Source organism: Salvelinus sp. IW2-2015, linkage group LG22 (assembly GCF_002910315.2).
Source record: "Salvelinus sp. IW2-2015 linkage group LG22, ASM291031v2, whole genome shotgun sequence".
Lineage (NCBI taxonomy): Eukaryota > Metazoa > Chordata > Actinopteri > Salmoniformes > Salmonidae > Salvelinus > Salvelinus sp. IW2-2015.
In genome coordinates, this window is record NC_036862.1 from 20,197,272 (window position 1) to 20,198,983 (window position 1,712).

General features: G+C 50.1%; 1 protein-coding gene across 1 annotated transcript in view; it reads left to right on the plus strand.

The window, feature by feature from the left end:
- The window catches only part of LOC111949822 (FRAS1-related extracellular matrix protein 2-like), an 11,830-nt gene that overhangs the window by 2,638 nt on the left and 7,480 nt on the right, over nt 1–1,712 (plus strand). The window contains exon 3 of the mRNA XM_070433863.1: nt 1,216–1,415. Within this exon, the coding sequence (XP_070289964.1) occupies nt 1,216–1,415 (200 nt within the window). The remainder of the gene's footprint in view (nt 1–1,215; nt 1,416–1,712) is intronic.

The following is a 1,712-nucleotide window of genomic DNA, read 5'->3' on the forward strand; positions in this document are numbered from 1 at the left end:
CCCGAGAGCAGTTCTGATGTCTTGATGTTATTGGCCTCTGATTAATACGTGCTCTGCTCCGCCCCGTATGACCAGGACCATAGACTTAGGTTCATTTGTACTATCCCAGTTAGGTAGCTTGGAGTTGCACGAGGAGGTAGGCTTCAGGGTTGGGAGCGTGTTGGGGGCGTGTTGGAGGACGGGTGGGGGACAGGTTGGCAGGAGGTGGAGGAGGTTGGAGGACGGTTGGAGGACGATTGGGCTGACGAGTGGAGGACAAGTTGGAGGCAGAGTTGAGGACGTGTTTGGGAGGCAGTTCTGAGACAGAGTTGGGCAGGGACGGTTGGTATTGTAGTTACGACGGAATGTGACTGAATCCTCACACTGGATGATTAAGTCTGGAATAACGAGAGTATCCTATATTCTGGAAACTAAACTTCCCCGCCAGCCTTCCTCCTTGATCTCCTGCCCCAGCACTCCTCTCTTCACCTTTCTCTCTCTTTTTGTTCTCTCTCTTTCTCACTCCTGCCTAACCCCCACTCCTCTTTCTCCCTCTCCCTACTCTTCACTGTCTTTTCTCTCTCCCTCCCCACGGTCTCTCTTTCCCACTCCTCTCTCTCTCCTCCCCTCCTCCCTCACTCCTCCCTTTCTCTCTCCCTCCCCACGGTCTCTCTTTCCCACTTCGTAATGATCTCATCTCCAGCCCTCAGCAAAATATTATTGAGACTAATCTAATCTGTTGAGAAGCAGACACAGCTTGGGATGGCAGTCTCAGCTTGGAACTGCTTTATAATGCAGTTCCAAGCAGAGGAACACACAAAGCTGGTTCAGAAACACATAGTTGGGTCTGTGGCTACGTCCATAGCTACTGTAGGGTTGGAAGCAGTCAGGGGGGTAAAGGCCATGCCATCAACACCCTGCCTCTTCATAGCTCTGAGTGGATGAAGAACATGTTTACACCCTCCTGGTGACCTAGGGAGATATCAGATGTCTCACACTACTGCAGTCTTAATCCTCACACAGATTCCTAGTGCTCCCTCACTGCTATGTACTGTTGAGAGGAAGCAACATTTGATCAACATGTTGTGGTATTTCCTTTCATCTAACTCACCTCTACTGATGTGTGAATTATAGAGTCATAGGAGATCTAGGCCCATATGTATCAAGTCTCAGAGTAGGAGTGCTCAGTCCCTCTCTCTCCTCTAGTGGGTATTGACTGTTTCTCCTCTCCTCTAGCCGGTGTGGACTACGTCGGTATCAGCAGGAACCTGGACTTTGCCCCGGGGGTCAGCCAGCAGACGTTCAGGGTTACCATCCTGGATGACCTGGGTCAGCCGGTGCTGGAGGGGACCGAGACATTCGAGCTGATCCTCCGCATGCCCATGAACGGCATCCTGGGAGAACCAGGGAAGGCCACCATCCTCATCAACGACTCCGTCTCTGACCGTGAGTGAATCGTGCTGATATACTGTGTCCCAAATGCCACCTTATTCCAAATGCCACCTTATTCCCTATGTAGTGCACTACTTTTAACAAAATGAGTGCACTATATGGGGAAAAGGGTGCCATTTGGGACACAGTTCGAGTCACAACGTATCTGACTGTGAGTGAACCTAGCTGATTTAGTCACCACGTATCTGACTGTGAGTGAACCTAGCTGATTTAGTCACATTACCTAATATTTTCATTTTACTCGTTTTATTTTAATCTCTCTCTGTGGGGTGGGTGTGGGG